A 16106-nucleotide genomic window follows, 5' to 3' on the forward strand; every position below is an offset into this window, starting at 1 on the left:
CTGCCAGAGCCAGCTACAGTACGTGCCTCCTGAAGACTTCATTTACCTTTTGAGTGTCAGTGCTCCTTCTGCAGTGTGCAACGCGCTTCCTCACGCCAGGTGCCATCGTTTGCTCTAATAGGCGCCTCCTGTTGAGTTCATTGACACTTGAACGTGTCAGTGCTCCCTCTGCAGTGCTCCAACACACTCCCTCGCCTCAGCTGCCATCGCCAGCTGCAGTCGGTGCCTCCTACTGACTTTCTAGACACTTGGACGTGTCAGTGCTCCCTCTGCAGTGCTCCAACACACTCCCTCGCCTCAGCTGCCATCGCCAGCTGCAGTAGGTGCCTCCTACTGACTTCCTTGACGCCTGGACGTGTCAGTGCTCATTCTGCAGTATGCGAACGCACTCCCTCAACCCACCTGCCATAGCCAGCGATAGTAAGCGCCTCCTACTGACAGCATTAACACTTGGACATGTCAGTGCTCCCTCTGCACTGCTCCAACACACTCCCTCACTCAAGCTGCCAGCGCCAGCTACAGTAGGTGCCTCCTAGTGACTTCATTTACACTTATGAGTGTCAGTGCTTATTCTTCTGTGCGCCAACGCGCTCCCTCACCTCAGCTGCGATCGCCAGTTTCAGTAGTTGCCACCTACTGACTTCATTTTTACTTGGACTTATCAGTGCTGCTTCAGCAGTGCGCCAACGCACTTGATCACCCCAGCTGCCAGCGCCAATTACAGTAGATGCCTCCTACTGATTTCATTTACACTTATGCGTGTCAGTGCTTCTTCTGCAGTGCGCCATCGCACTCCCTCACCCCAGCTGTCGGCGCCAGCTACAGTAGGTGCCTCCTAATGACTTCATTTACACTTATGAATGTCAGTGCTCCTTCTGCAGTGCACCAATGCGATCCCTCACCCCAGCTGCCATCGTTTGCACTAATAGGCCTCTCCTATTGAGTTCATTGACACTTGGACGTGTCAATGCTCCTTCTGCAGTGCGCCAACACACTCCCTCAGCTCAGCTGCCATCGCCAGCTGCTGCAGGTGCCTCCTACTGACTTCCTAGACTATTGAACGTGTCAGTGCTCCTTCTGCAGTGCGCCAACGCACTCCTTCTCCTCAGCTGCGATCGCCAGCTTCAGTAGGTGCCTCCTACTGACTTCATTTTTACTTGGACTTATCAGTGCTCCTTCAGCAGTGCGCCAACGCACTTGATCACCCCAGCTGCCAGCGCCAGCTACAGTAGGTGCCTCCTACTGACTTCATTTACACTTATGCGTGTCAGTGCTTCTTCTGCAGTGCGCCATCGCACTCCCTCACACCAGCTGCCATCTCCAGCTCCAGTAGGTGCCTCTTACTGACTTCCTAGACCCTTGGACGTCTCAGTGCTCCTTCTGCAGTGCGCCAACGCACTCTCTCATCCCAGCTGCCATCGCCAGTGTTAAGAAGCGCCTCCTACCAACACCATTGACACTTGGACTTGTCAGTGCTCCTTCTGCAGTGCGCCAACGCACTTGATCAGCCCAGTTGTCCTTGCCAGCTCCAGTAGGTGCCTCCTACAGACTTCCTAGAAATTTGGACGGTTCAGTGCTCCTTCTGCAGTGTGCCAGCGCACTCTCTCATCCCAGCTGCCATCGCCAGTGTTAAGAAGCGCCTCCTACTAACACCATTGACACTTGGACTTGTCAGTGCTCCTTCTGCAGTGCGCCAACGCACTTGATCAGCCCAGTTGTCATCGCCAGCTCCAGTAGGTGCCTCCTACAGGCTTCCTAGAAATTTGGACGTGTCAGTGCTCCTTCTGCAGTGTGCAAACGCACTCCCTCACCTCAGCTGCGATCGCAAGCTTCAGTAGGTGCCTCAAACTGACTTTATTTTTGTTGGACTTATCAGTGCTCCTTCAGCAGTGCGCCAACGCACTTGATCGCCCCAGCTGCCAGCGCCAGCTCCAGTAGGTAGGTGCCTCCTACAGACTTCCTAGAAATTTGGACGTGTCAGTGCTCCTTCTGCAGTGTGCAAACGCACTCCATCACCTCAGCTGCGATCGCCAGCTTCAGTAGGTGCCTCATACTGACTTCATTTTTGTTGGACTTATCAGTGCTCCTTCAGCAGTGCGCCAACGCACTTGATCACCCCAGCTGCCAGCGCCAGCTACAGTAGGTGCCTCCTACTGACTTCATTTACACTTATGCGTGTCAGTGCTTCTTCTGCAGTGCGCCATCGTACTCCCTCACCCCAGCTGCCATATCCAGCTCCAGTAGGTGCCTCCTACTGACTTCCTAGACACTTGGACGTCTCAGTGCTCTTTCTGCAGTGCGCCAACGCACTCTCTCATCCCAGCTGCCATCGCCAGCGTTAGTAAGCGCCTCCTATTGACACCATTGACACTTGGACTTGTCAGTGCTCCGTCTAGAGTGCGCCAACGCACTTGGTCACCCCAGCTGCCAGCGCCAGATACAGTAAGTGCCTCCTAATGACTTTATTTACACTTATGCGTGTCACTGCTCCTTCTGCAATGCGCCAACGCGCTCCCTCACCCCAGCCGTCATTGTTAGCTCTAATAGGCACCTCCTATTGAGTTCATTGACACTTGGACGTGTCAGTGCTCCTTCTGCAATGCGCCAACGCACTCACTCACCTCAGCTGAAATCTCCAGCTTCAGTAGGTGCCTCATACTGACTTCATTTCTGTTGGACTTATCAGTGCTCCTTCAGCAGTGCGCCAACGCACTTGATCACCCCAGCTGCCATCGCCCGCTAAAGTAGGTGCCTCCTGCTGACTTCCTGGAAACTTGGACGTGTCGGTGCTCCCTCTGCAGTGCTCCAACACACTCCCTCACCCCAGCTGCCAGCGCCAGATACAACCCCAGCTAGGTGCCTTCTTTGGACTTCATTGACACCTGGACGTGTCAGTACTCCAACAGCCGTGCACCAAAGCACTCTCTCATCGCAGCTGCCATCGCCAGCGTTAATAAGTGCCTCCTGACTCCATTGACACTTGGACTTGTCAGTGCTCCTTCTGCAGTGCGCCAACGCACTTGATCATCCCAGCTGCCAGCTCCAGCTACATTGGGTGCCTCCTACTGACTTCATATACACTTATGCGTGTCAGTGCTCCTTCTGCAGTGCGCCAACGAACTTGATCACCCCAGCTGCCAGCGCCAGCTACAGTAGGTGCCTCCTACTGACTTCATTTACACTTATGTGTGTCAGGGCTCCTTCTGCAGTGCGCCACCGCACTTCCTCACCCCAGCTGCAACGCAGGCTCCAGTAGGTGCCTCCTACTGACTTCCTAGAAATTTGGACGTGTCGGTGCTCCCTCTGCAGTGCTCCAACACACTCCCTCAACCCAGCTGCCAGCGCCAGATAGAATAAGTGCCTCCTAATGACTTCATTTTTACTTATGCGTGTCAGTGCTTCTTCTGCAATGCGCCAACGCGCCTTCTCACCCCAGCCGTCATTGTTAGCTCTAATAGGCACCTCCTATTGAGTTCATTGACACTTGGACGTGTCAGTGCTCCTTCTGCAATGCGCCAACGCACTCCCTCACCTCAGCTGATATCGCCAGCTGCAAAAGGTGCCTTCTTTTGACTTCATTGACACCTGGACGTGTCGGTACTCCAACAGCCGTGCACCAAAGCGATCTCTCATCGCAGCTGCCATTGCCAGCGTTAGTAAGTGCCTCCTGACTCCATTGACACTTGGTCTTGTCAGTGCTCCTTCTGCAGTGCGCCAACGCACTTGATCATCCTAGCTGCCAGCTCCAGCTACATTGGGTGCCTCCTACTGACTTCATTTACACTTATGCGTGTCAGGGCTCCTTCTGCAGTGCGCCACCGCACTTCCTCACCACAGCTGCAACGCAGGCTCCAGTAGGGGCCTCCTACTGACTTCCTAGACATTTGGACGTGTCGGTGCTCATTCTGCTGTGCGCAAACGCACTCCCTCATCTCAGCTGCCATCGCCAGCTCCAGTAGGTGCCTCCTACTGACTTCATTGACACTTGGAGTTGTCAGTGCTCCTTCTGCAATGCGCCATTGTCCTCCTTCACCCCAGCTGCAATCCTCAGCTCCAGTAGGTGCCTCCTACAGACTTCCTAGACATTTGGACAAGTCAATGCTCCTTCTGCAGTGTGCGAACGCACTCCCTCACATCAGCTAACATCGCCAGCTCCAGTAGGTACCTCCTACTAACTTCATTGACACCTGGACGTGTCAGTACTCCAACCGCCGTGCGCAAACGCACTCTCTCATCCCAGCTGCTATCGCCAGCTCTAACAGGTGCACACTATTGGTCCTTTTGACTTCATCGACACTTGGACGTGTCAGTGCTCATTCTTGAGCGCGCCAAAGCACTCCCTCACATCAGCTGCCATTGCCAGCTCCACTAGGTGCCTCCTACTGACACCATTGACACTTGGACTTGTCAGTGCTCCTTCTGTTGTGCGCCAACGCACTTGGTCACCCCAGCTGCCATCGGCAGCTAAAGTAGGTGCCTGCTACTGACTTCCTAGACACTTGGGCGTGTCAGTGCTCCCTCTGCAGTGCTCCAACACACTCCATCACCGCCGCTGCCAGCGCCAGCTGCAGTAGGTGCCTACTAATGACTTCATTTACACTTATGTGTGTCAGTGCTCCTTCTAGAGTGCGCCAACGCACTCCCTCACCTCAGATGATATCGCCAGCTCCAGTAGGTGCCTCCTACTGACTTTTTTGACACCTGGACCTGTCAGTATTCCCAGCCTTGCGCCAAAGCACTTGTCAGTGCTCTTTCTGCAGTTTGCCAACGTACTTGATCACCCAAGCTGCCATCGCTCGCTAAAGTAGGTGCCTCCTACTGACTCCCTAGTCACTTGAACGTGTCAGTGCTCCTTCTGCAGTGCGCCATCACACACCCTCACCCCAGCTGCCATCGCCAGCTCCAGTAGGTGCCTCCTACTAACTTCCTAGACATTTGGACCCGTCAGTTCTCCCTCTGCAGCGCGTCAACGCACTCTCACCCGAGCTGCCGTCGCCAGCTCTATTAGGCACCTCCTACTGACTTCAGTGACACTTATACGTGTCAATGCTCCGTAAGCCGTGCGCCAACGAACAACCTCAACCCAGAGGTTGCAAAGTGTCGCGCCAAGAGGAAATGATGGGATGTCAGACGATTGTTGTCTGGGTTGTCGTTCCTCACGTGAGTCAATGGACTGACTTTCCGGTTCCTTGACAGTGGTTGCAAAAACATCAGGTGTCAACCTCAAAGAGCCAAGACTGATGAAAAGAAATTGTTTAACTATTTGGAGACTCGTCTGAATAGTTAAGGAGTTCTTCTCATCAATTTTAGCTTTTGGAACTTGACACCTAAGGCCTTTGCAACCATTCTCACAGAAGCGGGTTGTCTTGTAAAATCCAGGCCATTGACTCATGTTAGGAATGACAACAAGGACGACAATCCTCAGACATCCGATCATTTCCTCTTGGAGCGACATTTTGCAAATGTGCCAACACTTTTCTTCCAAGAGTCAGCCAGTCTGAACTCGACATCATGGACCCAAGTCAAGCAATTCCTGCAACAGAACTGGAAAAAACTGCTTCAAAAGTACATCCTCAAAGTGAATCAGAGACGAAACGGGACGTCAAAAGAAGCTGCTCTGTACGTGGGCGATTTGGTATGGCTGCTGGAGGAGTGGACTCCCAGAGGAATGTGGCCACGAGGGCGTGTCACCAGGATTTCTATCGGGCTCGACAAAATCGCCATGTCTTGCAAAAAAACAGCTTTAGGTTCTTTAACTAGACCAGCCGTTAAGCTGCAACTTGTGTACTGCAAACCCCCGTCAATTTAGGGTCAGGTTTCGGGACCCGAGGATGTTAAAGCCCAGTATTAACTTCTCCATTAATTTGCGTAAAGTGTCCTATTTTGTTCATTCTGAATCATTTCGTAATGTTATAAAGTTTTTGAAAGTCATGTGAAAAGAAAGATGAGTTGTAACTTTTAATGTCATGTAAGGAAATCAATTAAGAAACCAAATAATTGAAAGTCGAAACGTGTAATAATGGGAACAAGGAGACATGATACGACAGAAAATGAAGGAAAGGCAACGTCGTGATCATATTGGCGATCCGAGATGAGTTCCACCAACAAATGAAGCAAGTTTACCTCCAAAAGATAACACAACAAGGAAGTGGTCCTTCATCAATGTATAGTAGAAGTGTACAACTGTAGGCAATGGGTCAATTTTTTGGTCAACGTCAACTCTGTGAGTACAAAACATTGAAAATAACAGTCGTGAAGTAGTCAAATGGATTTCAAGGTCAAGAGGAACCGTCATTTTGAGAGTTGAAAGTGTATGAAACGCTTTTTACGGTGAACTATAAAATGAGTTTCGGGGCCAGTTATGTTTTAAGTTGGCTTCGGGTTAAAAACCCATTAACAGATAGCCAATTCGAATATTGGGTTGAGAAACTATTTGCAGACTGTTTTCCAGTTTGAAATGCCGAGAAAAAGCTGGGGTAAAAAAACAAAGTCCTAATGGTGACATTATTTTGTTAGTTGTATCTTTAAAAAAAAGTTTTTAAAATAATCGGATCCTGTGAAGTTTTTAAAAGACTACAATACCAAAACGCGCATAATGTATGTTTTGGAATCAACCATTCACAGCACCCCCTTATCCCAGCTGCCACCGCCAGCTCCAGTACACGCCTCCTACTGAATTCATTGACACTTGGACGCGTCACTGCTCAATCTGCAGTGCACCAACGCACTCACTCACCCCAGCAGCGATCCCCAGCTCCAATAGGTGCTTCCTACAGACTTTCTTGACACTTGTACGTGTCAGTGCTCCCTCTGCAGAGCGCCAACGCACCTCTTAACCCCAGCAGCCATTGCCAGCTCCAGTAGGTACCTCCTACTAACTTCCTTGACACATGGACGAGAAAGTGATCCTTCTGTAGTGCGCCAACGCAATCCCTCGCCCCAGCTGCAATCGCCAGCTCTAGTAGGTGCCTATTATTGATCGTATTGACTTCATTGACACTTGGACATGTCAGTGCTTTAATAGCCGTATATGAATTGCTCCGTAATGTTAGGGTTTTTGAAAGCCACCTGAAAAGACGAAAGGAGTTGTAACTTTTGATGTCAGGTAAGGAAACTAATCAGTAAAACAAACAATTGAAATTTGAAAATGTAATAATGGGAACAAAGAGACATGATACGACAGAGAAGGCAGGAAAAGCCGCGTCTTGATAAGACCAAAAGATTCTTTTTTATTTATTCCTTGCACACATTATCAAAGTCAATGAAAACGAAAAAAAAATATTTTGCTCTGATATTTATCCTAGTTGAATTTATTTAATTAACAAAGACGGCAGAATGCCAAAATAGCAGCAAAATAAACAAACGTGCTTGCCATATAAAATAGAAAGAAACAGATACAAATATAAGATTAAAAAAATTATTGACGCCGCTCAAACTTCGATGTGAAAACATTCAGTGGTATATTAATAAAAGTTATTAAATCTTGTTAAAGTTCATTCTGCAGAAGCTTTTTAGAGGTTGGTGAGATGGCGGGGGGTCGGAAGGGCGTGTATTATTTGTCATTCGCAATAGGAATGCAGGAATCTTATGGGAAGAAAACAGCTAATAAATTCCTTTTCAAGCATTGAGAAAAACTAGGAGTTCCAAACTAAAATGTATTAGTAACAAGGCTGCTACTAAAATCCAATCTTCAAAAACAGAAGTCAATATTTGAAAATAAAACTCTAAGGTTCTTCTCATAAACACGCTGGCGTCAGCTAGAAAAACTATAATCTCAATGCTCCTCTTCCATTTGCAAAAAAACCAGGAGCACCGCAAAGTATTTCCTCTCCTGTTACAGCTTTGTGTCTATAAAAACAGATAAGCAATCATTTATTCAGTTTGGAGTAGCTCTGTTAGTTTGTCTGGATTAGGCCCTTATTTCGCTTCTACTTTTTTAAAAGTACAAAACTTTGTCCCCAATTTTTTGCCGCTTTAAAATTTTTCCAATAAGTTTTTAAGAACATCTAGGAAATAAAAACTGCTATAAAAATTTATGCAATGAACTCTTGGTACTCTCATTTTGCCATCTTTAAATTTTGAAGCCATCTGGTTCATTCGGAAGTGTTCTGGGTCAATATTATTTTAATGAAAAACTGTTCACAGATGATCTTTTCTATATAACTCAAGCATATGAATGTTTAAGGGCGTATCTGATGGAAGAAATTTTAATACTGCAATACGAGCTTTATCTTGCAGAAATATTTCTAGATTAGTTTTTTGTGTAATTATGTTTCAAGATCAAATTTTCAGGTTCCAACTCTTAATCTCCAATTGTAGAGCTTTCCATTGTAATTTTTCTAAATAAAAGTTACTCTTTAAAGATCTTAAATTCTTTTTGCATCAAAATTTTACTCCTGGAGGGAATGAACTGTTGGAAACGGCAAAAAACCCATTGCCGTCATTATTTTTAAATCATTAGGGATTGAGTGAGCTCTTTTGAAAAAAAGTTAGCGTTTATAATCTTAATTGGGTTTAGAAAAAAAGCACGGAAAAAACCCACTTATTTTTGGATAGGAAACAAACAAAACTGAAATGAATCCCCACTCGAATAACACTTGCGGGCAATGGTCATGCCTTTGCGGTCTGTGGGAGTTGATATGAAACTACCACATCCAAACAAACTATCAAAATCAAAACTAAGATTTAAAATGAGTGTTTAATTCCGTGGGGATTAATTTTCAATCTCAAATTTTGTGGTTTTTCTGCGTGGGGGGTTGATTTCCTAGACACGGTTCATTTTCTCTCTGCTTGGGCAAATAAAATTTGTCATTTCCCCTACAATGGATCGAGCAATCTCCCCTCTGTTTGGGCGAGTGATTAAAATATAAAATAGTCAATTACGGAGTTCGTGCTAATAACAACTTTGAATGGTTATAATGTAAACTCATAGTTAATTTTAGCATTCCTTAGCGTTCAATTCTGCATATTTCAGCGTCCACTTCTGCAGTGTTTGTATGCATTTTTTCTGCAGCTCTAACCAACTTTTTTGTGAAGTTAAGTCACGTATGATAAAAAAAAGTTATCACCTGAATGACGTAAAAACTCATTCCAACGAGAGTAACATATGAGGTCATGCATTCAAAGTCAGATGCTGAGTTTCAGACGTTACCGAAATAATTACTCTTTTTCAAATCCCATGAAGAGACCAGCAGGTCACAAATAATTGAAACAAAATTTCTCAGAGAGCAATTAAATAGGCAATTCACGCTTCCTTGAGTTCCCCTCGTGGTAAAATCTTACTATAGGCTGGATAATTTTTAAATGTTTTACCATAAAATTGCAGAAAACACAAACGAATTTATTCTTACAATAAAAACGCACAAAGGTTCCTAATATGGACTAATATACTCTTCTCAGCTTTAACAATAATAACTAATAAAGTCGGAAACTATGAACAGTCAAATTTTTTTTGAATTTTGTCATCTGGTTGAGGTCAAGCAGAGTAATTAATTTTCAAAATAACGCAATAAAAAACAATAACAGAAGAATAAATATTCGAAACGGCAAGACAATGAACTATATTTTTATTACAGAAAAATCCGCAATTGACTGTTAAAACAGTATTTTTTGAGGCTTTTTCAGTAGAAAACAGTAGTTTCGTCGAGGTTTTTCTCTTTTCTTGGTATTTGCAGAAAACCACATCCGTTTTTAAAATGTTTTGTTTTCTCCTTTTACTAAATTTTCTCTAACACTATTATAGTTTGCAGAAGAGTTACGGACCAGAAAGTTATAGGCAATTGAGTTTCATAAAAAAGGAAACTTTGAACAAACAAGTACATTTAAATGTAAAATATTTATGTCATATGATCTTTTAATAGCATGTTTCTTCTACTTGGACTTTTTTTGTGGCCATTAGTATTGTTTAAAGCCGGCTTACGAAATTGAAATTGGCTCCAATCAAAACAAAACGTTTCGCGATTCAAAGTTTGCAAAAAAAAATTGTTTCCTTTCTGCTAAGCAGCAACTTCTCATAGGGAAAGCGGGACCCTCACACTTTTTTTTAAATTACATTAATCAATGAAATAATAGTTGCCCAATGTGTGCAGCTTTTTCGCTCTTTGCAGAGATTGTCAACAAAAAAGTTAACGCTGAAAGTACAGAGAAAAAGAATCTAGTGAAAATTTTTAATTGTTTTCCCTTAAAATAGCAGAGAACAACAGCAAATTCATTCTCATATTAACCACGTGCAAAGGTTCTTAATATGGACTAATATATTCTTCGCAACTTTAACAATAAAAATTAATAAAGTCAGAAACTTTGAACAGTCAAAATGTTTTGGAATTTTTGCCTCTAGTACAGGTCAAGAAGAATCTTTTTTCCGTCAAATATCAATAATTCAAGAAACTTCGATATAACTAGAAAATTTTTCATACCAAATCAATCATAATTTCTTTTTAATGGGTTTTTCAGTTTGGACTGAAACTTACAAGTTAACCATTCGACTTGCAAGTTCTTTCAAGTTAACCATCTTTTGCAAGAAACTTGCAAGTTCTTACAAGTTAACCATTCGGTCTCAACCTGAGAGGGATAAAAATTAAGATCGTTACTCTGCTCATGTTATCCAGTAGTAATTCTTGAAGCAATAAAACCAGGTTGACCACCATAAGCCTATCATTGATTTCATAAGTAAGTCATGCATGATTTCTCAGATACCATATCCCTGATAATAAAAAGATTAGATCTGTGAGAAATTCATCAAAAACGTGCTGCTCTGCTTACAATACCTCTTAGATTCCTAAAACGTGCTCTCAGAAACCATAGCATGAGCGTACAAGAAATTTTGCCTTGACTTGGATATGGTATCTAAAAAGGGTCAACCCGGGAAGAAGTTCAATAAACCTGTTGATGTTGACCGAGACTATCCGAGAGGGTTGCTGCTGCTCCAGTAGATGTTGGGGGAGGGTGAGGGTGTCCCCCTGAGGCTAACTGGGCTATGTTTGGGTTAGTATCCACATACATTTCGGATGAGCCTCCTTTAGTTAAGGTAATCTCGGCTGAATCGCTTTCCGAAATGCTGAATGACGGCACTGCAAAAACAACAAAAGTGGAGCTGTTTGCCCCATGTATTTATATCCTTAAAGCTTTTTCCAAAAATCTTGAAAAAATTACTGAAATCAAAACAAACGTTCGAGGTAAAGGCATTATAGGTCATTATATATATATACGGAACAACTGGTCTAAACAATACGGAACAACGTCTACTGTAGTCTGCCTCATTTAGCTTTAGTCTTTTTTGAGAGCTGGTATATATATATATATATATATATTATATATATATATATATATATATATATAACATTGGTATTACCTTGGCTTAATATTTATACCTCAGAACACATTCAACATCTTGACACACATTTAATTAACAGTCAAAAGTAAAATGTCGACCTAATAGTCTATTTTTCACTGAGCTTGGGCCAATTGACTCAATAGTAAAACATACCCGGCAGATTGCCGGAAAATAGCCGCCGTTGATTCCAATAAGCATGATTGGGATTGAACGAATAGAATATATTGAAAAAAAAAGATTTTTGTACAAAAATATTTATTAAGTCCGATTTATTTTGATGGCATTTCGTAGTTGAACATACTTCTGCTTCTTAGAGAGAGGCTACAGGGGCTACTATCAACACCAATAAGCATTAGAGGTGGTAACTAAGACATATAGGAACGACGTTCAAATAGCGGGCATCTAAAATTGGGCTTTATGGGTTTATCCCGTTTCTATTTTTGACTTCAATTTTTTATACCGACTCTGTTCATTTTGAATTGCTTTGCTTAGCAACTGATGTTCAAATTCATTTTTAGCAGAATGAGAGAAGAGAGAAACTACCCTAGAGAAGTCAAAAAGATTTCACGCAAAATGTCCAAAAAGCGGCAAAATGGTAAAGCGAAAAAAAGTTTGACGAAGTAAAAAAAAAATACGAGCGCAATAATAGACGGCTGAGAAGATGAGGGCGGCTATTAAAAAGCAGCAAAATGGTAAAGCGAAAAAAAGTTTGACGAAGTAAAAAAAAATACGAGCGCAATAATAGCCGGCTGAGAAGATGAGGGCGGCTATTAAAAAGCAGCAAAATGGTAAAGCGAAAAAAAGTTTGACGAAGTAAAAAACAATACGAGCGCAATAATAGCCGGCTGAGAAGATGAGGGCGGCTATTAATAATTAGATTTTAAAAATGCTAGCTCTCAGCTAAATATCACCATCCGTGGATTGTGATACTTGCATTTAAAGGTATTCTTGTCAAATGTGCGTCGCAATAGTTAGTTAATCTTTATGACCCCAAAATTATTGACATCACTTACCTCTCAATAGTGTGTATGAATTCATTGCTCGAGTTTTCTTTCTGACAATTAGCAGGTGGTACTGTAAAACACATAGCCGGAAGATTGCCGGAAATTAGGCGGGATAGACTCTTGTGGCCTTCCATGAAATGAAACAATGAAAGAAATAAGAGCTTTTAACCATAGGTTAAAAGCTCCAGTTTAAGTATTTGAAAGAAAAGACCCAGCTTAAAGTTGAAATGCAATCTAACTTAAGATGCCATTCTGAGGTATCTGTTCTGTTCCCCTCCCCCGCCCCCAGCTAATTGAAGATATAATTTTAATCCCCCTCCCCCGCGCCCCGGTGCGCGTTGTATTTGCTACTTAGTGACGTGCTATATAAAAACACGCAAGTAACTTTTCTAATTTTCTATTTTCTTTCTCTTTTGATTTCATGAACAAAACCATTGTGCACTCAGGCCAACTAACCTTTTTCAGTTAATTTTTTATTATTTTTATCAGGTGTAATGAGTCCAAACTTGTTCTTTCGAGAGCTACGTGTGGCTGTTCTCTTAGACAATTCCCAGTTCAAGTACTGTGCGCTGAAGGATAAATACTCCTGGTTCGACAAGGAGTACGCGGATGTGTTCTTACTGTACCTCCCTGTCGGTTCTGTTCTGCTTATCAACGCCGCTACCTGTGTCAAGATAGTACATCGCCGCGTTACGAAGATGCGTCCTGTGCCATCAAGTCACAATCAAGAGGGTAAATATAGTTATGGTTCGTTTGGCCCGGTTCCAGGCATCACTGGAAAGTGATGTAAAAGAAAGAGCAATCTTTATGGGATATACAGTTGGCTTAAACTAATTAGTAATATTTGGGCTACCTAATTAATCTAGTGACTCTGAGTTGCCAGAGTGATTATCCGAGGAACAAGTAAGTTACCAAAGATTCAATGAACCCGCATTAGCTGGTTTCATTGGAACAATTGTCAACTGAGCGGGAAGACGAATGGATTACTGAGTTCAAGAGAGGAAAAAAATTACATCGAAAAATATCGAAGGACAGTTTTACTAACATAGCCGGCAGATTGCCGGAAAATAGCCGCGATAGACGCTTGTGGCCTTCCATGAATTGAAACAACTAAAGAAATAAGATAGACAGATCGACCACCAGTTCTTTAACAGAAAACTAGACTTTTGGATTAGATTCGGACTGTCAATTTTATGACATGTATGGTCTATAAGGAAAAAGCCCTTAATAAGTTTTTTTCAAAATTGATATTCAAAATTAAAAACTCAACACTAATACTCAAGAATCATGGAATATAAATTTGGCACTACTGAGATGCATACTATTGATCTTTAAAATGTTCATAAAATTTAAAGCTCCATAAGTGATTTCAGAAGTCATTTTTTACTGAGGTAAGTCACGCAATTGATGGAAAAGCAGAAAGGAAGTCACGCACACAAATTTTAACTGCAAAGCAGTAGAAGTCACTGAAGTCGTTGAAAAAGTCAACTCCAAGAAGCCAGTTCGTAAGAATCGTCGATGGAGACGACGAATTAAAAAACTTAGCAGGACAAATCCTGACGCATAGTTCAAATTATTTCATTGACTAAGCAAAAGACTAGACCTAGAACGGACTATGAGTGAATTGGGAAAACCATTTTAAAGGAAATTGAAAAACAAAAAACATAACCGACTAACGTCGGGCGAGTTGCTGTCAACCGACCGGCGAGTGGTTGGCTTCGTCACTAAATAGCCACGGTTTAGTGAGGCTAGCTTTAGCTCCTTGCGACTCTGCAATTTTCAGTTTTTTAGCCTTGCTAGTACAAAAATCAAATAAATAACTGATATGTTAAAAATTGTAAAAAATTGCAAAAAATAAAAACAAACGCTTCCAGATTTCGAGGTGAAAATAATGAAAAAGCATTTTTTTGTCTCCGGAGTTATGTCAACTAACCCATCTACAAAACTTAAAAAACTTCGTTGGCCAGTAATGGTTGCTAAACACAGAAAAGGACAAAAATGTTCAAAAATTTAGGAAACAATCGCAAACTTCTTGCGATAACAAAATCTTGCTAAAACTCATGATAATAAAATCTTCAAAACCAATTCATTGAGACCATCCATCTGTTCAGATCATCCAATCCATCTCAAGATACCATCCAGTATCTCTATTTTAAGCTTTAAATGGTTTCACTGGCTCATAAAGATCCATAAACATGGAACATGATAATTTTCTAAAAATAGAAAAACTAAGTTTTATAAAAAAAAAATTGCTAAAGCTGGAGTCATTGAAATATTGATAACCGTTTTGTTAGCTCTGGAAACTATGCTACAGCTTATCATCAAGCCTTGGAAGAGGTCACTAGTTGCAGAAGAAATGATGAAAAATTCAAAAACATTTTTAAAAAAACTTGCAAATATTGCTAATAAGTGGCTCTTGAGGCTAGGGAAACCTAAATAATGACACAAAATTTAAAGAAACATGAGAAAATTAGCAAGTTGCATAAAAAAACTGCTATAATTTGTGATAATAAAAAATTAAAACTAATCCACGGTCAAAAAACATTTTCCAGTAACTTTTACCAAATCCTAGCGGAGGCTTTCTGTTGTACTGAAAAGCTTGAACAATGACAATAAATGTTTAAAAAAATTGAAAAAAATTGCAAGTTCTGTAAAACAATGCTGAAACTCGTGGTGTTCAAATCTTGAAAAACATTCCATTAACTTTAGAAATCACATAGCAAGTTACTTTCAAACCCTAGAAGAGGTTCCTTGGCTTTTGATACAAGAGAAACATTAAAACAAACCAAAGTTTTCAAAAAACTTGAAAAAAGCAAGTTTTATCAAAAAAATTAATTAAAAATGCCTTATTAAAAAATTGAAAGTTTTTCTGCGGCAAATTTAATTTTTTCAGCAAATTATAATCCAACCCATAGGGACCTTTTTTTGCCCCTGCGTCTGGAATGACGTGAATATTTAAAAACAAACTTCAAAAAAATTGAAAAAGTTTGCACGTATTGTGCAAAATGTTGCCAAAATTCCACTACCACTAGAAACTATGCACAACCACTAAAAACCTATTTTAAAACCTTAGAGGAGGTTCCTTGACATCGAAGGCTGAAAGAAATCAAAAAATGACAAAAATTCTCAAAAAAACCTGAAAAAATTGTGAAAATTAGTACAAAATTGCGTGTCATTAGCGACCGGTTGTTCGAACGTAGCCACGAGGAGGGGTCTTGCAACGTGGGGAGGGGGGTTGTTCAACAGTGGGTTGGGGGGCAAGATATCATTGGGGGAGTGGCAATAGTTGGGGGGTCAACAGAGTGGGGGTGTCTTCAACCTCTAAGTACCAACCTTCACACCATAAGTATAAGTATCCAAAACAGTTGAAGCTGAAACAGAGCTGAAAGGCTCTAAGAGCACTTAAAATTCTCCCGTTTTTGAGGACGAAAAGTCAAAAGCGTCAGTCGAAATATTGGTCAAGCGAAAAATCGCATAAAAAAAGACCGACCGGACTAAAAATAATTGCTATAAACTTCGTTTGAGAGCAATTAATCAAAGTCAAAATGCCGCATGCGAAAGAAAATCCACTAGCGAGAAATGAAAATTTGGTTGAAACAAAAGACTAAGTCTAGAATGAACTATGAATGGATTGGGAAAACCATTTAGAAAAAAATCCGATCCAAAAAATCTAAAAAACGGTAAATATCAAAGTGAATTTGCCGCAAGTGAACAAAAAACCACTAGCAAGAAAACAAATTATTGTTTAAACACTAAATAAATAATCTACT

The 16106-nt window shown here is 41.9% G+C and overlaps 1 protein-coding gene across 1 annotated transcript in view; it reads right to left on the reverse strand.

The window, feature by feature from the left end:
- LOC142341067 (uncharacterized) overlaps positions 1 to 16106 on the reverse strand; it is a 131543-nt gene that overhangs the window by 59296 nt on the left and 56141 nt on the right. Inside the window, exon 11 of the mRNA XM_075391918.1 lies at positions 10882 to 11069. Coding sequence (XP_075248033.1) covers positions 10882 to 11069 — 188 coding nt within the window. The remainder of the gene's footprint in view (positions 1 to 10881; positions 11070 to 16106) is intronic.

This window comes from Convolutriloba macropyga, chromosome 6, assembly GCF_964194025.1.
Source record: "Convolutriloba macropyga chromosome 6, txConMacr16.3, whole genome shotgun sequence".
NCBI lineage: Eukaryota > Metazoa > Xenacoelomorpha > Acoela > Convolutidae > Convolutriloba > Convolutriloba macropyga.